Consider the following 17898-nt stretch of genomic DNA (forward strand, 5'->3'; position numbering starts at 1 on the left):
TCAGAGCGCAGTCGCTTCTTGCCGATTCCGATACACGTTCCCACAGTGAGTGGGAGGGGCTTGGGGATTCATTCTCAATTGACTGCAAGGGAAGCAAACCTAGATGAGGCTCACGCATTGCAGAAATCACTTTTCTTTCTGCCTGTTGTCCATTTTCTTCTCAATTTGGGTAACATTTTCTGAAGATCCTGTCCTGGAGTTGGAGTGGAATCCTGGCAAGTCAAGGAATAAAATCCACTTTCCATCACCACTCTTGGTCTGTCCACTTCGAAAATAGATACCCCAGGGCTGAGATAAGATAAAAACAGCTGCTAAATCCACAGGCTCTCTCTCCCTGCACATCTTCCAGTCATGGGGCAGAAGTGGGAGAGGTCAAATTTAGGGCAAGATAGGTATGAGGGTTGAAGCGGTTTTCCTGAGCCAGCCGCCCTGACAGTGACAGCTGGGGGAGTTGGCGGGGGGCGGGGGGGGGGGTTGATCTGAGGATGATGACTGGGCTCCCCTCGAAGTTGATACTGGGTCAAGTACACCCAAACTTCACAGTAACAGTTAAGCCATGTTTTTCTGGGCACAGTTCGTGGGTAAATGGGCTTTTGTCACTTGGTGTAAACTGTGTATGTTGCAGCAACTTTAATTGGTTTTATGTCTAGAGTGAGGGACTGGGATGGAAGTGGGACTCTTGGGGGAACGGTCCTGGTGCTCAAATGGCTTGTCACATTTTTTTAATCTGCTGTTCTTTTCCTTAAGGCGAGGGAGGTAATGTAATTATCTTTTGAAGACCAATGCATGCTGCAATATGTCAGCCTGGGCTGCTCTCATAACATGGCCTCAAGTGTGGGTGGAGGGAAATGAAGTGGGAATGCAGGTGGGTCTGTGAGCTTTCCTACTCAGAAGTCAGGAGACTTTTCCCCAACAGGCTGGAGAGCAGAGAAGAGTTTGAATGGGCACAGCCCTCAAAAATCTGAATTCCTGTCCAGCTTTGCTTCCCTTGGCTGTGTGACTTGGCATCAGTCACTCACCCTCTTCGAGCCTCAGTGGCTTTTGCAACATGAGATTACTTCTATCTGGGAGTTACTGTGAGGACTGAATGAGATCCCATGCACAGAGCCCATCCATCCTGGCCTGGAGGTGGGGGGGCATGTGGTGAGCAACCAGTCCCACCAGCTGTTATTACCAGGCCATTATTGTTGGAGAAGACTCTTGAGAGTCCCTTGGACTGCAAGGAGATCCAACAGTCCATCCTAAAGGAGATCAGTCCTGGGTGTTCATTGGAAGGACTGATGTTGAAGCTGAAACTCCAGTACTTTGGCCACCTCATGCGAAGAGTTGACTCATTGGAAAAGACCCTGATGCTGGGAGGGATTGGGGGCAGGAGGAGAAGGGGACGACAGAGGATGAGATGGCTGGATGGCATCACCGACTCGATGGGCATGGGTTTGGGTAGACTCCGGGAGTTTGTGATGGACAGGGAGGCCTGGCGTGCTGCGATTCATGGGGTCGCAAAGTCGGACACGACTGAGCGGCTGAACTGAACTGATTGTCCTGAGCATTCTCAGGGCACTATCCACAGTGCAGGGTGGGCAAACCCTTGACACTCTTGTCACCAGAAGAGCCGACCCAGCCTCCCCTTGGCTGGATGGGCCCTGCACAGAGAGGACTTCATCCCATGTCACCAACCACAGAGTGAAGAATTATTTTAAAAATCCTCCTATGCACACAGTGTACTCAGCACCTCTGAGGTGCTTCTTCCCCAAACTGTGGCAATTCATCTCTAAAGACGTTCTGTGGGGCGGATGCTCACTGCCTCTTGGGCTCTGTGGGCTTTGCTGGACACAGTAGGAAAACTCCAGTCCTGAGTGTGGGCTGAGCCAAGCCTGCACCTGCCTCTTTCTTCCGAAGGGCCGGGGTCAAACCCTGAGCTGGATTCCAGCCACTGCACATCTCAGTTTACTGTATTCTTTTCTTCTTTGACGCTGTTGGTAAAAATGATATCCAGCCATGGTAAAAATGCTGAATCTAGGTAATTTTATCTATCCATCTATTCATCATCTATTTATCTATCCACCCATTTACATCTTCTATCATGTCTTATCTATATATCATCTATCACCTGTTTTTAAATGTATACAAATAAGACTGTATTTTCATTGTTCTGTACCTTTGTTTTTTATTTAACATATACCATAGACCACTTTCCTTTTCAGTGGAGGTTCATCTAATTTTTAAAGTAGTTGCATTGTTGTTGTTGCGTCACTCACTCATGTCTGACTCTTTGCAACTCCATGAACAGCAGCAGCACACCAGGCTTCCCTGTCCCTCACTATCTCCTGGAGTTTGTTCAAACTCATGTCCATCAAGTCAGTGATACCATCCAACCATCTCCTCCTCTGTCGTCCCCTTCTCCTCCTGCCCTCAATCTTTCCCAGCATCAGAGTCTTTTCCAATGAGTTGGCTCTTTGCATCAGGTGCCCTAGTATCCCCTTATCCAAATGCACCATGAGTTCTTTTACCAGTTCACTGTTGATAGACATTAAATTGTTTCGTTTTGCTATTGCAAATTATTCTGCCATGAAAATCCTTTTGCATGTATCTTGGCACTCTGTGTAAGAATGCAGGGTAAACTCCCTGCAGTAGAATTGTTAGCTCAAAGAGGATGTGGATTTTAAATTATGATATGAATCGGCAAATGGTTTCCTAGAAAAAGATTGCCCCTTTTTATGTACTCACCCAAGGTTTTCTCAGACCAGGCGCTCATTTTATCTTTGAAACATGGTGAAGTCTTCGTCTACTAGCTGGGAAGGGAGAAACCTTCTCAAGGATAAAATCCATCGGGGCAGCAGCACCACCAGTTTATGTGACTTTTATGGACACCCCTCTCGTATCTTTCACATCATTGTGTTTTCGTTTGTGCTTTATTTATTTCACTAAACACAAGCAGTCTTGTATCTTGTTTCTGTCACTGCTTTTATTCACTTTCTTGGCATTTCTCTCAGGGTTTTATTAGTCATTGCTTGTTCCAGCTCCTAAAATTTCTATCACCTGCATGCTGGGGATTTGGTTGTATTTGGGAGATGATTAGAATACTAAGAACTGCCGGAGGAAGCTCGAGGTTTCCCTTCCCCTTTCTGTTTGGTGATTCAGGGGATGTCAGAGTTCTGTCCTTCCTGGGGGGCCAGCCTGCTGCTGCTGGTCTGGGACTGAGCTTGGAGTTTTGATCAGGCTGCCCCAAGCCTGATGAGATGTTGGGGTTTAGGGTTTTGTTGTATCTTTAAAATACCAGGCTCAGCTCCAAAGGCTCACAAACTTTGAATCCAAACTATTGAGTCTGGTAGAAATCACCCTAAACTTGATCATTTGAAAGCAGTACAGAAAGGGAGTAGGAAAACGCAACTGGATGAAAATTCACAAATAAAAATATGTTCTACAGAATCTCAAGCAAAATGCAGCCTTCTCTGTCTTAACAAACAGCAAGGTCTTCTTGGTGTTGAGTGGGCTGCAGTTTTTAGACTGAAGCAAGTAACAATGGTGATGTTAATTGCTGTGATTTGGGTTTTAATAATTTACCTTAAAAAAACCAGGTGGTGATTTGGTACCAGAAATGATAACTTTCCCAGGGAAGTGAGGAAGTCATATTTTGAGCAACCATGATCATGATAAAAATCCAGCCTTATGTGGTATAAAGTGATTCCTCCTTGCCCCAGCACTGAGTTAGAAGCTGGAAATAAGAAAATGGCCCCTGGGAATTTCCCTGGTGGGCCTGTGGTTAAGACTCTGTGCCTTCACTGAAGGGGGTGTGGATTCGATCCCTGGTCAGGGAACTAAGATCCCACAGGCCAAAAATGGCCTGCTCTGCCTCAGTTGTTGCTGAGCGCTAAGTCGTGTGCAACTCTTTGGACTGTAGCACTCCAGGCTCTTCTGTCCTCCACTCTCTCCTGGAATTTGCTGAAATTCTGTCTTTAGTTTTTATCAAAATACTTACAATTTGTAACTGAATACAAATAATCTAATACATGTATGACAGTAATCAGAGAACCCACCAACCTTATCCTCTTAATATAAAACTGCACGTTGAAGACACGAGATAAATATCAGACGTGGCCTCACACTAGAGCCAGGTTCCTCATGGCATAGCAGCACAAAGGGGCTATTAGGCTGGGTATAAAACTGTGGCTTCAACAGGTGGTGATGTTGGAGATTTGCTGCCGCCCCCTCCCCGGGACTTGAGAGCGTCTTTGGCGGAGGGGAGAGGCTGCCTCTGGTATCTGTGGGTAGAGACCAGGGATGCTGCTAAACATCTTACAATGCATAGGACCAGAAACCCCTCCATGTCATGACACTGGGAACCTCTAGTGTTTGGACATTTCAGTATCACTTTCCAATGAATTACAATAAAAGAAAAAGGCATCACGATAATCACTTTTTAAAAAAAAAACAAAAAAGAAAACAATGTTTATTAGGATATTTTGGGGCAGGGGAGATGGTTGAAGGGACTCCGTACATACATTCTGTAATGCTTGAGCAATATGCTAACAGAAAATTCAAACATCACAAAGCTACTTCCAAAAGTCCAAAGAACAAAAGGCGTACTACTGCATGGAGATGGTCTTGCGTGGGTGGTGGTGATAAAGCAAGGTGCAAAACAGCTGTGTGAGGAAGCTGCATGGGAAAGACCCCAGGAGAACATCCAGGTTCCTCAGGAAGAAGATACATGAGATGATGAAATAAACACATTATCTTCTACACATGAAAAACTCAGGAAACAGACAATGTGAAAAGGAGACCAGAAGGAAAGCTGCTCATCCATACTCTCTTCTAACTGGGGGCTTCTGCAGGGCTCACTCCACCCCTCACCCCAGCTCTTATGAGGCTGGGTATATGAACCCCTCTCCCAGGACAGAATTCTAAAATGATCCTAAAACCCAGAATCCTTCCTCTCTTCCACCTGTATTGTTAACTTGCGTGAAATAGAATGAACATAACTGAGATGTACCCTCCGGTTAAGAGTAAAAATGCACCACCATCCGAAAGACACAGGGAAACAGCCCCACTTCCTACAGCTCACAGGGCTTCTCAGCAGGAGCTGGATTAAACAAGAGAAAATAATTTCAATATCAAGGGGAAATGCAGAGGATGAGAAAACTCTTTAAAGCAAACTCTGGTTTAAAAAGTGTTTGCCCACCTCCCTTGGGGGAGAGAAAGGAGAAAAAGAGAAAAGACAGATAATTAGGAGAACTCTAAGGCCCTGGATTTCAGGTTTCTGAAACCACTGCTTCAACCCTCTGAGGACAATCAGCTCTTTCTGAATCCAGAAAAACACATCAGGAATGTCTGATTACCAGAAGACCACAGCCAAATCAGGCAGGCAATCTGTGATTTGGTTCTATCATTTCCATTCTCTTTTTCTCCCCCACCCCGCATTTCAGAAATGCCTTCAGCTAAAGCTAAAAAAATACAAAAACAAATTCCAGACCAAGCACGTTTGCACACCAGGAAGATAAAGCTGGATCATCCAGCCCTGCAGCACTTGTGACACAGAAAGAGAATGGGAGCTTTACAGATGGAGCTTTAAGTGCTGCTGGCTCAGAGAGCCCAGAGTACCTTCACCTGGACCCATGCAGACATCCTGCCAGGCTGGTGACATGTGGTAGGCTCTTACTGACTTCTAACAGCCTTACACCCGGGGCATCCACTGGGTGTTCCGATTTCTCATTCTACTCTTGACTAGTTCTAAGATCCGTGCTTGGCGGACAGCTCTGGGGTCTCCCTTTCCCACCAGCACCATGGTTGATGCCTGGCAGCTGGGACTTCCACTGGCCTGTGGACTTGGCCATGCTCACAGCCCCTGGAGGCTCAGAGGGGTGACCCCGTTGGATTTTCCATGTGGCCTTTTGGGTGCAGGCTCAGAGTGGATATATCTGCATTATTAATGATGGGTGGGGTGGGCGGGTTGTAGGCATGTGGAAAGGGACTTAACTCTTACAGACTGAGTCTGAAAAACAGCTTTATGGACTACCTACAAAGACAATTTAGAGTCTCCAAAAGATAGCAGAGTGAAAGATTATGCCAATCTGGAAATGATGGTTGTTCCCTTAAGCTGCAGTCACAGGGCCTTGTGCTCTCAACTTACGCAGCTTTGGCTCCAACTGATGGTTCATTCAAGCACAGTAGATGTTCCACACACATGCTGAATTGTTCAGCACCTGAGTTTGCTTCTCAGGATGCTGGCAGAGGCTGCATCCCTGGGGTGGGTCAAGACTGGTGGAATGGTCCATCTTTCTTGCCAGCATCCTGCACTTAAAGCAGGGTTAAAATATCAGCAGACTCACTGGCTAATTTCCCACGAAGTCGACCCCATGTGGAGTCCTGTCCTTTCTGGAGACGTTGGCCCATCACGCTCAGCTCTTCCTGGAGACAAGTGTTAGGTTTTCATCTCTCGGCAGAAAATGAAGCAGACAGATTGAAAGTCACTTTGATTTTAATGCTTTTTTTTCACCCTTTCTCCCAGGTCACCCTCAACAGCTTCAGGAGGATACCTTGCAGCATCTTCATGGCTGCAAGAGGATGTTAAATGGGCCAGTCCTGACTACTATATTACAGAGGAAACCCTTTGACGTCCTAAAGTTTTTCATTCACCCAGCAGTGTTTAACTTCCTGCTATGGGTCATCGTTTCTGCTAGGGAAGCTGCTAAGGTGAGCAGAAAAAAATGTTAGAAAGAAGGAGGTGATGGTCTCTGGTCAATCCCTTGGCATTTTCTGCAAAACAAAAAACGGGGATGGGTAAGAAAGCCGGGCCTGGGATGAAGAGAAGAAAATCGGAGAAAACCTTCTATTGATGCTGGTGCTGGGTCTGGCAGCTGCCCTTGAGCAAAAATAAACTCCCGGTGGCAGTGGGACAAGATGCTGAAGCAGGCACCTGCCAGCAGCAGATCCCGAAGTCGCAGCTGTGCTGGTCAAATGAGCCCGGAGCCCTCAGGGGGCTGGGAGCGCCAGGGCTGCGAGCAGGCTGCCTTCTCTGCAGGCAGTTTATTGAAACAGGGCTTGCGTGCTTTCCCCACCCCTCCGGGCTGGGTCTCAGAGCAATCAGAAGTGCAGGTGGTGCAGCCCGCTGAACGACCCGGGCTATCTCCGGGAGGGAGGAGAAGCTCGACAAAGAGCTCTGGGAGCAACCAAGGGATGCAGCAGACAAGACAATAGGAGTTCAGAAGAGGGAGCTCGGGAGAGGGCTGGCTGGATGAACTTTCTACTCAGGGATTAGCATCATCTTCAAATCGCCCGGCTCCTCAGAGAGACTTCTCCGGCTTCAAAAAGCCAGGGTTACGTGTCAAACCAGCATCTGACTGAACAGGAATTAATTTGGGTAGGACTAAATTTAGAATGATTACAATGAAGAACTGATGGGAAGGGACTCTGTTAATTACTTGGGCAATAAGTAACAAGGGCGGGGACTGGGGTTATCAATAATCAGAATGCAAAAAAAGGGAATCAGCTGGTATCTTAAGTTAACGACCCTTGGGCAATGAGCTGCCTCACTGAATACATCCCAGGATGGAGGCAGTGGCCAAATCCACAGATTTAAGGCCTCTGCAATGAGAATGAAGTTCAGAGGTATAGTCGTCTTGAAAATCCTAGACAACAGACTTCAAACAAATGGTTACTTGAGAATAAAAGCTGTGTCAAAGTCAAGAAGTATCAGATAAACACACTAGATGCTTATCTTAGGGAGGAGAGAGAAACATAGCTGGTAAGGGTGTCTAATAAAATTCCCAGCTGTTTCAGAATTTCGCAAAAGGAATTTCTTCCTCTGTCCTTGAGATATTAGCTCTGGCTTGCTTTTTGCAAAGGGACTGGTATCTAATTCAGGGAACTCTGGCTGTTTGGTTGGGACAAGTTTCCTTTTGGATCAGATAGCACACATCATTCAGCCATAGCACGTGGTCTCTTGTGGCACCTTGATCTTTGCTCCACCTCTTCAAACTCTCCAAGCTCAGGCCCTTTGGCCAACATCATGTTTGGGCCGTTGATAATTCACTCTTGTGTGTTGTCATTGCTTTGGGGTTTTTTTGAAACGGTGGGTCTGACATGGTCTCATTTGTTTAATCAAAGAGCAGAAGCAATAAAGATCAGGGCTGTATGAATCCAAGAGATCAAGAACAGTTTGAAAGAGAATGAGAAACTGTGCTTTCATTTAAACAGGCATTTTCTGGCCCCACAGTTTATTGACTTAAATACTTATTTTCCAAAAGACAGCTCCTTGGAGGCCACTATTTTGTAAATAATAACAACAGAAATACATGTTAGCTGGATTCTAAGAAAAGAATTTGCTAATTATATAAACTCCCACTGCTCTTACATCTCTTTTCCCAAGCACTTAACACTGACTCAGAAATGCTTCCGCTCCCCCACTTCCCTAGCTCAGCAGATGGAGTGTTTGGGAGTGTCTGATTTAGACTACAAAGGGGCAGGTGGGGGATGGGGATACAGCTGGAGACAACCCATCCTTGGAGCATGTGCAGGATAGGAACAATCTTAATATAGACCAGATCAAAGGCCACAGCAGCTCTTGAGGAGCTGTGGCCTATATTTGATGAGCTTGAAGACACAGCTTCTAAAACATTTCTTACTACAGGATTAAGAATTTAAAAAAAAAAAAAATTTTTTTTTTTCCCTAAATGGAAACCACATTCCTATCACACTTTGGATACAGTTTGCTATACTTAATGAAAAATAATCTGTGTCATTCTCAACTTACGCTTTTTCTACTAGAGCCTTGGAAAAAATCAAATATGGAAAAATAAATATTCGGGTGGCATTCTGAATTTCCTCTCTTTATTGTGCCCTTCTTCCTTCATGTGCTCTATTTTAAACGCTCCAACACCTCCAACACCTCTTGGTCAAAGATACTCAACATTCTCAAGTGGACTGTATGTGCTTCTAACTGGTTTTGCAATCTTGCTTTTTTTTTTCCTCTCTGAAACGAGTGGGGCACGGCTAGACTTGATTTGGGGGCCATTGGTCTCCATGCACTTAAGTTACTATTTTATGTTTTGCCAAAATCAACTATGAGATGCTTTCTGCAACAGGCCCAAACCTCAGCAAACAGTTCTTGGATTTTGGTGGCACCTTCAATGCAGGGCAATGAAGGACAGGAAGTAGTGAATCATTTTTTGCTTTCAGTGCTGCCAGAGGAAGCCAGAGAAGATAAAAGGTTTGGCCTGTTCCAGTACTGGGGCAAATGATCGTGTTTCTAGGTCACCATGTTAAACTGAGGTCACCCCAGATGGTATAAACACTTGCTTGGCAAGATTTTTCTTGTTTTGGTCGACTGAGAAGCAAGTAGGATCTTAGTTCCCTGGCCAGGGATCAAACCCACACTCTATGCAAAGGAAATGTAGAGTCCTAACGATTGGACCACTGAGAAAGTCCTGGCATGATTTTATAAGAATCTCTCTAATGAGTTGTCATGGAACATCCTTCCCCCTGTTTATTTTGTCAGTAATTTATTTTCAGACTGACGACTTGGTAACTCTCATGTGCTTCTATCTCTGAAGAAAAATGCGATCTATGTTGGTGAAACATGAGGCTGTTTACAATTTAATTTATGTGTTGCACATCCATGCATTCTTCACTGAAGGCTACCCTTGTTAGCTCTGGTAACTTCCATTTCCTCTTTGGTCATCTGAAGCTAATTAGAGACGCTGTTTATTACAGAAGTAATCAATAGTTTTCTACAGTAGATTACATAGAATCTGACCTCTATGCAATTAGTCCAATGTAGATACACAGATACTTTAATTAAAACAAAATATGCTCTGAAGAGATATGTTTTCACAGATGACTGGAATTCCAAGTATTTCAACACATTTAATGTGTTTATTCAAAGTACGAGTCTTTATGAAACCTTTCACTAGTCGAATTTGTTTGATGAATTTCCCTTGAAAACATTTTGAAGTGAAAAAACTCGGTACTTAGTATTATACATTTATGTTTATTAACATTTGGATATAAATGTACTTCAAACACCAACAGAGCTAAAAGACTATGCCTTCATCTTGGGTTTAACAGATTTCCCACCCTAGTAATTGGATTAATTCTTACAAGGTAAAGGGAATCATCCGTCGGCAAAGGGAATCAGGATGAAATGAGCACTGTGGGTTTCCTCCTCCATCCACTCTACTGATGTCGGAAGAAAGCCAACGCTTCAGACACTCTATTGGGTGGAATTTCCTCGCCTCTGTTCAGCTGCAAAGAAACATGGCTACTAGCACTCGATCCTTGTAGATTTCAAACCTCACCATTTCAACCAGACTTCAGAAGTGCACTTTCGGGGCTATTCACTGAAGGAAGAGAATGATGGAAGAGACGTGCAGTTAACAAGTCAGATGCCTTATATCCAGAGTCCCTGTTCTGTGTCTCTGGGCCAGCTTATCTCCATGGACCTAATGGTGACCGTGACCCTCTTGATCCCCCAAACATTTTTTCTTTTTTACAGAGTCAGTCACAGTCTATCACGGAGGACACAGAACACGGTGCAAGCAGATATCTGATGACTTCAGACCAAACCGATCCACAGAGCGGCCAAGCCATCACAGTTGAAAGTCAAGACAATCCTTAGGAAAAGAGCTGTGTATCCTGGGCATGGATCTGCTTCCGAAGACAGGGCAGCATGTCCTGTCTCCCGTTCCAGTCAAAGCTGCCATTGTCAGGTAACATGAAAACCAAGGTCCTGGTTTGTGTCAACTGGCAATGGTGCCATTTGTAGAGTTTGCAGAACACTGACGAGTGGCCACCAGTTTTCCCACAGGTATGCAAGCTTGTGTTTCCAGAAATGATGAAAGACAATGCTTGGCTGCTCTGTTTCCTGCTGCCTATCCACAGTAACGTGATGCAGAGCTTTCTGCTAAAGCATGAGGCTCCTCAGAGTCTGCTGTTGAAGACCTGTCTTCGAGAAGTCAACATCGGAGCTAATGCTACTTATGTAAGGACAACAAGCTCCATGTATTTTGTATTAAACCACCGGTAAAAAAAAAAATGAAGACAATATCATTACTTTCAAAATATAGAAAGTCAATAGTTGAAATCATTTAGTAGTAAAATTTTTTTCTACATATAACCTCATACATGTAAAGATTATTAGCATGATGCTTCAGCTATATTTGACTCTTGTTAGTGTAAGGGCTTCTCACTCAAGTAAGGCTTCGGAGACTGTCTCAATGCTCAAGGTTCTGTGAAGTCTCACACCCACTCTCATTCTCTATTTTGACTAGGAGACAGACACTACACTGGATGTAGCAGGTGTTTTTTTGTTTTCGTAAGAGAGTGCAGAGCTGTTTACTGTACATAAACATCAGCGTGGAAAACGCTAATACATATAGAAAGAACACTGGTACAAGCTTGTTTGTACAAAGTCCATCAAGATTGTCTTGATGAGAATCTTCGCTTTGTGACAAAAAAAGTTTGGCCTCCACGTACCACTGCCGTGGTATGGTCATGTCATCAAAAGGCAAACCTACTCCAGGAGATATAGAAGGTTCTTTAGGAATACTGACTCCTTCTCTAGCTAGTCAAGACCAGAGTGAAACTGTTAAAAATCATCATCCTTATCAGGATCTTGAAAACCAAGGCTGCAGTCTGCTTTATAGCCACATCAACAATAAACCATCCCTTTACAATCCAACGTGCCCCAAAGCCTTCTGAGTGTGGAATGTAGCACTGTATCTGGGGATCCCATATAAGCCTTAAGGATCATAAGAAGCTTTCTTAGGAAAAAAAAAAAAAAAGGAAGAAAAAAGTTCCAGTAGGATGAAACTGGTTTAGCAGTGTCTCAACTGAGCTCCTAAAACTGGAATTTCGGATATACAAGAGGAAAGGAAACAGATAACTTGGTTTTTGTCTTTTTACAGGTCCATGTGATTCTGTAAACGCAGCTACGATGCTTCGGCCAAAGATAAAGACAACAGGGTGGACAGGGCAGTTACCACCAGGGCCAGCAGTGCGCTCAGACCGCAGCTTGGAGCAGCAGCCATTGATTTTGTGGTTATGTGGCTGGAAGCCCCAGCGAGGCCATCCTTTTCATAATCACGCTGTAAGAAAGAATGTTTTCATTATCACCCACTGCATGTGTTTGTTCTATCACGGCATATTTTAGCCTCACTCTTTCTCTCTCCGATCCCTGCCCCCAACTAGCTGTACGGTTTACCAAAGCCAACCCAAGATTTTTACCCGTGCTCCTAAGGTCACCCATCAGCTGTGCAACACGGAACCATTCTCCCTTTGGGTATCACTGACTGAGGAGGGATGCTCGCTCTCTCTCTCCATCATGAAGGAGGGCAGGAAGAATCACCTCGGGAAGCCTGCCCAGGCAAGTAGGGGTTCACAGAGAGATGAGTCACAAACTGCACTGGAGCCTGGCAGTAGCCTTTCCCTCCACTGGCTGGTTCCACCCTGGACTTTACAGGTGGAGGATTTGCCCTGCTTGTCAGTCAAGAGTCCCAGCCAGGACCCAGGCTCCTGGACTCTCAGTCAGCACAGCTGTTCTTCCCCAGGATGGATCCCTTCATCCCCATCCCTAGGACCTGCTCAATCCCAGAAAACCACATCCTGCCACCATGAGCTATAAGTGTAAACTGAGGAGGGTAACGTGGCCCGCACTGGCTACTTCTGGGTCGCTGTGAAAGTCAAAGGAGCAGTCTAGGGGACATCTGGTAAGCAGCAAGAGGTGTTATGTATCTTCTCTGTGCCGGTTGAACTTATGTAACTGTGGTCACAGAGGTTCTCATGGTACCGGGACAATGGTATCTGTGCTGGTCCAGTTCTGAGATGAGGATCCCACACTTGGCGCTTGCTTTGTACACCAGGATCTGCACCTGCCTCCAAGGGCAGAGGGACACCAAGGGAGACTCGGATTTTTTCTGGGCCTGAAACCTGGTTGTCTTTGAGTCCTTTCACATCATACCCTGTTCCAGGGACCTGAAGGCTCTGTTTCTAGATTCAGGGAGACTCAGAAAGAAATAACTTACATCAGAAAGACAGAGGTGGGTACTGCCTGATATGTTGGATTTCAGCTTCTGTGCCTGGGAAAAGACAAACACACAATTATTCATACATACTATGGAAGAGCTGGAGAAGGAAATGGCAACCCACTCCAGCATTCTTGCCTGGAAAATCCCATGGACAGAGGAGCCTGGCAGGCTACAGTCCATGGGGTCACAAAGAGTTGGACACGACTGAGCGACTAAACTATTTTGGAAGAGTAGTTATTGATGATCAACAGTATAAGGCCGTGTCATTGTTAGAAATATGTGAGTCACAATCATGAGCCCAAATATAATTAAAATTTTTCTATTAATCCCGTAAATAAAGAGATAACAGGTAAAGAAAATTTTAACAACATTTTCTTTAACTCAGCATATTACCATTTCAACATGTAACCAGTATAAAAGATGATTAATGAGATACTTTTCTACATTCTTTAAACTTTCACACTAAGTCTTCAAAATTTGGTGTGTTGGACAAAATACACCTCAGTTTGTACCCGCCCCCTCTCAAAGCCAGTGCACAGGTCACAAAAGAAAAAAGTTTTAAAGTCATTTACAACCTGTACTTATTTGTAGTTCTGAATTGTTAATGTTTATGAAGTGTCTTCTAGGTAAAAATGTTGTAATAAATATTCTCATTCATCAGTAATATAGAGATAGGTCTTCCTGAATCTTGTGTATTTGTTCATTTGTTTATTAGTTGTTCCAGTCCACAAACACTTACTGAACAATTTCCCAGGGTTGGGCATATGACAAAAAGGATGTGGTCCTGGGCTCATGGGCCTGCCTTCTGGTGGGTAAACCACTCAGCGCTGGGGGCCTCAGGCACAGGGCAAGGACCCTTTGACAGGTCCCTTCCAAGAATGGTGAAGGGTATCACAGACCCCCAGATCTGTCCATCTTAAAACTGCTTCCTGGGCAGTTATAAGTTTCTGAGCTGTGAGGGCTTTAAGCTCCCTATTTGCTCACAAATGGAACAAGTTTCCACTGGGTTTCCACCTGAGAAATTGAGTTAGAGGAAAAACTCCATTGCTCAATTATAATAAAAACTGCTGACCCAATACAGCTCTCTTGTTTTATAAAGGAAAACAAATTAGAGAGCAGAGACATTAAGTGACTTCTTCAGGGTCACAGAGTGATCTAAGTTGTAGAGTCAATATTTAGAATACAGGTCTCTGAAACTTCTGAATGGAATCGTGCTCTTTCCTGTTTTCCAGTCTTTCTCCCAGAGATCCTAGCATGCTTGACTCTTCATGTGCTACTTACTTGCCTCCCAAATCCACTCAAAGAAACCCTCCTATACCCCTCCCCCGAAACTAGGAGCCCTTTGGTAGCAAAAGACAGAGAGTTCGTTTGCCAACAGGATGGCCCTGGTTAAGCATCACACCTGAATCTAGGAGCATCTGGGCAACCAGCTCTGTGGGGATGCGCTGGCAGGCTGCCTGCTGCAGGACAACTTTTGCGACTTGTTGAAGACATGCTAGGCTGAGATCATGTTATATTCACACAAGGAGTAATTTATTGACCATAATGCTACTTGGGAGGCATCATAATCTTTACCAATATTTGCATATGCCAGCTGTGAATATGAAATCGAAACCTTTAAACAGGCATCAAGAAAAAGACACTGTGAAGCACCCCTGGGCTGTTCAAAGGTCACTAAATGTTACGTATATGAAGATCAGAGGGCAAATCAGAAGAGGGATGGAGCCTTCCTCAAAAGCCTACTTTTAATCTATATTAATAGCAAATCTGGTCCACTGCATTGTAACCTATAGAGAATAATATGTAGAACTTTGCACATTTTATTTCTTCTCAAAGCTGGAATTGTGCCAGACACCAAAATGGCCCCAAAACATCACATTCTGTCTTTTCTTTTCTAGGCGGTAATCTATAAAAGACATAAAACCTTGCTAAATACCTTTGCATAAGTAAGAAGTTCACTAACACGTCCAACTCTTTGCAACACCATGAACTGTAGCCTGCTGGCCAGGCTTCTCTGTCCATGGGGTTCTCCAGGCAAGCATACTGAAGTGGGTTGTCAATTTCTACTCCAGGGAATCTTCCCAACACAGGCATCAAACCCATGTCTCCAGTATCTATCTGCATTGGCAGGCAGGTTCTTTACCACGAGCGCCACCTGGGAAGCCCCTAATCTGTAAGAGACATAAAGCCTTGCCCAGGGCCTTTGCATAACTAAGTTCACTAACACGTGCAGAGAAGGCAGCCTGACTTGTCTGGGACACATTAATCCTTCAATTTGCTTCTGTGCTTTTGTCACAGTTAAGCTACATCTCCGTGTCCTAGACTGCAGTGCCCACTAAGATCCAAGGGCTGGCTGGGCTTCCCTCCTATTTTGTTCTATATGATTAGCAACAGACTGCAGTGTTTTTCTCTTTGTTTGCACCATCTGAGAGACTCACTGGCTACACTTCTAAGTCACTTTAGGAACCTGCTGACGTATTAGAAAAAATGCCCATCTATATTACCTGACTGTGAAGGGGCTACCACCAACGGAGTTTAAAAGGTCTTGGTGCTGTGCTATGCTTAGTCGCTCAGTCGTGTCCAACCCTTTGCAACCCTGTTGCTACTTTAACTCATTTTCTTAAATGGACTCTGCATTGACACAGGTAAATTTTGGTCCTAAACTAGTCACTGAGAGTTCAACTGTGTACAGGATTACAGCTGTACAATTGGGTAGACGTGCCCTGGTCTAAGTTCCCAGGCTCCTGCCTTCTGTCTGAGAATGGTTAGAGACCAACTCCAAGCCTGTGAAGGCTCTGGGCTCTTCTTCCCTGCAAGACAGGCCTCTTGTTGGCCTCTGTCTAAAGCAAATAGTCAACTTCTGGCCTTGTCTCGCTGCAGCCCCATGGTTTCATTAAAGCTAGAGGCAGCAACTTCAAGCTCATCTGGCTTCAAGAACTATTCTGTGAGCAGAACTGGATGAACTGCTGAGGGAAAGTAACCATGTGCCACCAGGCTTCTGCAGAGTCTCTGAGAAAATGCCCTCTCTCTTGTCAAACCCATGACCAATCCACAGAAGCACTCAGCACTCCAGAAGCTTAGCAGTCCATGTATGCTGGCTTCTAAATACTCTGCTTATATAGTGAGTTGACACTGCTTCCCATTGAGAGGTTGGGGGATCCCGGAAACCCTCACAACCTCAGAGGCAGGGCAGAGAAGACCCTGAGTTCCACCAGAACCTCATGAGAACCACAGTAAGATCTGTGATATGATTAGGACACGGAGGGCAGATAACACTTGCATAAATGAATCAGATTGCACACAGACATGAGATCTTTTAAATCCCACACCAAACCTGGGCTGGAGGGCCAGTGGTCTGCTGCTTGGACTCAATGGTGTCAGCTGGGTGTCCAATGCCTCTAAGGGTTCATAAGCTGCAGATGGAGGGGCAGAGCCTGGGAATTTATACCTGTGCATGCCTAGCAGCTTGCATGCTTATAAGTCCTGTATTCATTCTGAATCCTTCCTGTGACCACCAAGGGTCAAAAATCCCCCTACGCATATCCAGAGCCCACTTAAGAAAATCCAGCTCTTGAAGTCCCTTGTAGAAGCCTGAGCAATCTGTTACTTCCTCTATGAAATTAAAAGACACTTGCTCCTTGGAAGGAAAGCCATGACAAATCTAGATAGTGTATTAAAAAGCAGAGACATCACTTTGCTGATAAAGGTCCATATAGTCAAAGTTTTTTCCAATAGTCATGTATGAATGTGACAGTTGGACCATAAAGAAGGTTGAGCACTGAAAAATTGATGTTTTCAAATTGTGGTGCTGGAGAAGACTCTTGAAAGTCCCTTGGACTGTGAGGAGATCAAACCAGTCAATCCTAAAGGCAATTGACCCTGAATAGTCATTGGAAGACGCATGCCCCACGCGTTCTGGCCACAGTGGGCTCTCCCAGAGCCTCGGGTGGGATCAGGCTTTGGAGTTGCACACTTGCTCTGTTTACGAAACTGGAGACTTAAGAGCATACCCACTTGCAGCTTGGCTTTTGCTGCCCCAGGACTAGTGTTTAATCTTGGTTCTTCCAATGACTATTGGAAGAACTGATGCTGAAGCTCCAACACTTTGGCTACCTGAAGCGAAGAGCCAACTCATTGGAAAAGACTCTGACGCTGGGAAAGATTGACGGCACAAGGATAAGGGGGTGGCAGAGGATGAGATTGCTACATAGCATCACAAACTCAATAAACTGGAGTTTGAGCAAACTCAGGGAGACAATGGAGGACAGAGGCGCCTGGCCTACTGCAGTCCATGGGGCCGCAGAGTTGGACATGACTTAGCGGCTGAACAATGACAACAATCCTGAGTGCTTTTTAAAACATCAGCTATCACTGTCTTACTAGTCATGTCTGATAAATGCAAACAGATACAATTACAGGGCATCTCCCACTTTTAACTATTACAAAGATAATTTACATATTTTGAACATGGACTCAGTTGATGAAAACTGGGACAGTCCCAGGAAAACTGAAAACAAAACAAACCAACAAAAACTGAGACCTTGCAAAGTATAAGGTAAGGTAGAAGAAACTGGGAGAGCACCATTTCCAAGTCCTAAATTGATAAAAGCAGGAGTGTAGTAATGGAACGAGTTCCATCTGCCAAGCCCTGCTTATTAAGAAGACAGAGGACTTCCCTGGTGGTCCAGTGGTTGAGAGTCTGCCTTTCAATGCAGGGGACTCCGTTCTATCCCTGGTCTGGGAACTAGGATCCTATATGCCGTGTGGAGCAGTCAAAAGAAAGACAGACAGACAGGGGTCCAACATAAAGCTTGACTAGCTAGATCTATCTAGACACCAAACCGAACAGTTTGTGGCTTTAAAATATGAACTTTTTTTT

The 17898-nt window shown here is 44.8% G+C and overlaps 1 protein-coding gene across 3 annotated transcripts in view; it reads right to left on the reverse strand.

Moving 5' to 3' along the window:
• Nucleotides 1-9965: 9965 nt before the first annotated feature.
• The window catches only part of GFRA1 (GDNF family receptor alpha 1), a 225161-nt gene continuing 217228 nt past the window's right edge, over nt 9966-17898 (reverse strand). For all 3 annotated transcript variants that reach the window (XM_070470252.1, XM_020897148.2, XM_020897149.2), the window contains 2 exons: nt 13017-13070; nt 9966-12080 (listed from right to left, as the gene is read on the reverse strand). In XM_070470252.1, the coding sequence (XP_070326353.1) occupies nt 11925-12080; nt 13017-13070 (210 nt within the window). In that variant the 3' untranslated portion in view covers nt 9966-11924. The remainder of the gene's footprint in view (nt 12081-13016; nt 13071-17898) is intronic.

This window comes from Odocoileus virginianus, chromosome 7 (assembly GCF_023699985.2).
Source record: "Odocoileus virginianus isolate 20LAN1187 ecotype Illinois chromosome 7, Ovbor_1.2, whole genome shotgun sequence".
NCBI lineage: Eukaryota > Metazoa > Chordata > Mammalia > Artiodactyla > Cervidae > Odocoileus > Odocoileus virginianus.